The 2,462-nt window shown below is 55.2% G+C and overlaps 1 protein-coding gene across 1 annotated transcript; it reads right to left on the bottom strand.

The window, feature by feature from the left end:
• Positions 1-377: 377 nt before the first annotated feature.
• LOC104073081 (hemoglobin subunit epsilon) lies at positions 378-2,126 on the bottom strand. Its single transcript, XM_009572745.1, has 3 exons — positions 2,029-2,126; positions 1,700-1,922; positions 378-509 (listed from the first exon to the last, which is right to left on the bottom strand). The coding sequence occupies exons 1-3, from the start codon at positions 2,118-2,120 to the stop codon at positions 381-383; spliced, it is 444 nt and encodes a 147-aa protein (XP_009571040.1). The 5' UTR covers positions 2,121-2,126; the 3' UTR covers positions 378-380.
• Between the last annotated feature and the right edge of the window lie 336 nt (positions 2,127-2,462).

Raw genomic sequence — 2,462 nt, 5'->3', positions numbered from 1 at the left:
CCTCGTTAGTCCTATGACCCTCTCTGAAACACTGCTAGGTGTCAGGGCCCTTTGCATGGGTTTTCTCTTCACAGACCCCCGTGGATGCACTGGCAGGGAGCGCACATGAGAGAGCACTGCAGAGTTACGGAAACTCTGTCTGCAACAGCCCTTAGAAACGAGAAATACACCCACACGCGGATGGCATTGCATTCGACAGCACGAACTCCCCTGGCCCCGCTCCTTCCCCAGCACAGACACAGGGAGACTCTGCAGACATGGTGCTGGGAGGCATTTATTTGGTGGTTACAGCCTGTCAATACCCAAAGGGCATCTCCCTGCGCTCGGAGGTGCTTGTGGCAGAGCAGGGACTCTTCCTCGCACGGCCGGTCCCGGGATGCTCAGTGATACTTGCGGGCCAGAGCGTGAGCCACGACACCGACCAGCTTTTGCCAGGCAAACTGGCAAGCAGGGGTGAAATCCCTGGCAAAGTGGGAAGCCAGGACAATGATGAGGATGTCTCCAAGGAGCTGGAGGAGAAAGAGGAACACAGACAGGGTTAGTGCTGCTCGAACCGTTGTGCTGCAGCAGACCACGGAGCAGGGACCGGACATCCCCAGGCTGGGGCTGAGCTTTGGACCCACACCTCTCGAGGAGGGGTCTCCGCTCTCACCGCACACAACTCCACCAACCCCACCCGACTCCGCCGTCTCTTTCGCTCTAAACAGCTTCTTCCTTTACGCAAGCTCTCTATCTCCCTGGTTTTCCTGCTGCAGACTTCCCTCCGGTCCCTCTCCTTCCCGTCCCCCCCAGACACCCGGCAACCCATAGGCTGCATAGGTTTCCTTTCTCCTGACTTCTCCCTGAGGCTGAATTCCCCTCCTGAAAGGACTCTCACATGCTGCACACTCCTCCTCTTCCTCCTCAGCCCCCCCTGCCCCATCAGAGCGGGCTGCAGGGCTGGTTACAGGGACTGGCTCACTCCCCATCCTCTGCGACTGCTGCAACAAAATCCTTAGTCCTTGCATAGAAAGCTCTGGGTTTTGGGAAAACAGTATTTGCTTCGTTCTTTTAAAAAAAAAAAAAAAGAAAGAAAGGAAGAACCTTGATACTACTTCCCCCCAGTTTTGCGATGCTAAAGCAATTTGGCCTGAGACCCACCCTGCAAAATGCTGGGTTTTTTTTTTCTTCTTCTCTTTAGATGTAAATGAAGAAAATGATCCATTTTTATTTAAAAGTGTTGAGGAGGAGGGAATGTCCCATGCAGACAGGCAGACCACACTGGACAAGGCAGAGACCTGCTCCGTGGTTTTCTAGATGCTTATCTTACTATAGGACCTATGATTTCCTTAAGTGCTCTGCTTAGCTCCCCTCTGCCTCTGACTCCTCCAGCCCGTGCTGCACCTTCCCCTGGGCTTGTTTCTTTTGTCCCCAACCAGATCTCCTTCAGGTAACAATTTCCCAATACTTTCTCTTCCCCATTGCTGTGCTGCTACTAAAAATGCGACTTTTTAGTGTGAAAGTCACCCACACTCTTGCAAACAGTCTTGCACAAGCTATTGTCTCACTCGGGTGCTACAAAGGGACCCTGCCTTCACCAGCCAAAGAAAGTAAGTACCCCTAGACAGCGTTGTTGGAGGCAATACCCCCAGTTTCAAAGCAAAATCTGACTTTCCCCACACAACATAGGGAAGGGGCTGGGACTGCAAAAGCAGCTCACCCTGAAGTTCTCGGGGTCCACGTGCAGCTTCTCGCAGTGCAGCTCGGACAGCTTGGCGTAGGTCGTCTTGATGTTGTCCAGGTTCTTGACAGCTTCCCCAAAGGAGGTGAGCACTTTCTTGCCGTGGGCACGGACCTTGGGGTTGCCGATGATGGCGGTGGGGCTGGAGAGGTTCCCGAAGGAAGCGAAGAACCTCTGGGTCCAGGGGTAGACGATCAGCAGTCTGGGGAGAGATGGAGGGACACAAGCAGACACAGACACCAAAATGCAATGGCCAGGGTTTCTCTATCCAGGTTGCAGCTGAGCAGATGCCCGGGAGCTGGACCTACCTGGCCAGGGCCTCAGCACCACATTCTTCCACGTTGACCTTGCTCCAGACGCTGGCGATGAGCTGCTTCTCTTCAGCTGACCAGTGCACCATGGTGGCAGGCGGCTTTGCTCAGAGCTGCAGGAGGATGCAGACCCCGTAGCTGAGCTGCAGACCCACGGAGGCTTTTATCCACTGCCGGCAGCTCCTCCCCATCCTGCGCTGCGGGGCCATTGGCTGGGGCCGGGGTGGGGGTCCCCATCAGCGGGGGAGCAGAAGGGGATGTCCAGGGTGTGGTACGCTGAGAAGGGGCCTCTGGTTATCCTGAGCTCAAGAGCTTTATCCCCTCCCCTCTGTGCAGGCGGTTCTCCGTTTCACCTACCAGGCATGGGCCCCTTTGCAGAGAAAGGGCTGCACAAGCCACTGTGCGATGGTCCATCACAATTTAACACGTGT

The sequence above is a fragment of the Fulmarus glacialis genome, unplaced genomic scaffold, assembly GCF_000690835.1.
Source record: "Fulmarus glacialis isolate BGI_N327 unplaced genomic scaffold, ASM69083v1 scaffold1290, whole genome shotgun sequence".
Lineage (NCBI taxonomy): Eukaryota > Metazoa > Chordata > Aves > Procellariiformes > Procellariidae > Fulmarus > Fulmarus glacialis.
Note: the sequence above shows the minus strand (reverse complement) of the source record. Positions and strands in the feature narration are given on the sequence as shown.

Coding starts and splice junctions, on each gene's coding strand:
- LOC104073081 (XM_009572745.1), bottom strand. CDS start 2,120: ATGGTGCACTGGTCAGCTGAAGAGAAGCAGCTCATCGCCAGCGTCTGG. Junction 1,923..2,028: donor GGTGCTGAGGCCCTGGCCAG/GTAGGTCCAGCT, acceptor ATCTCTCCCCAG/ACTGCTGATCGTCTACCCCT. Junction 510..1,699: donor TGGACCCCGAGAACTTCAGG/GTGAGCTGCTTT, acceptor TTTCTCCTCCAG/CTCCTTGGAGACATCCTCAT.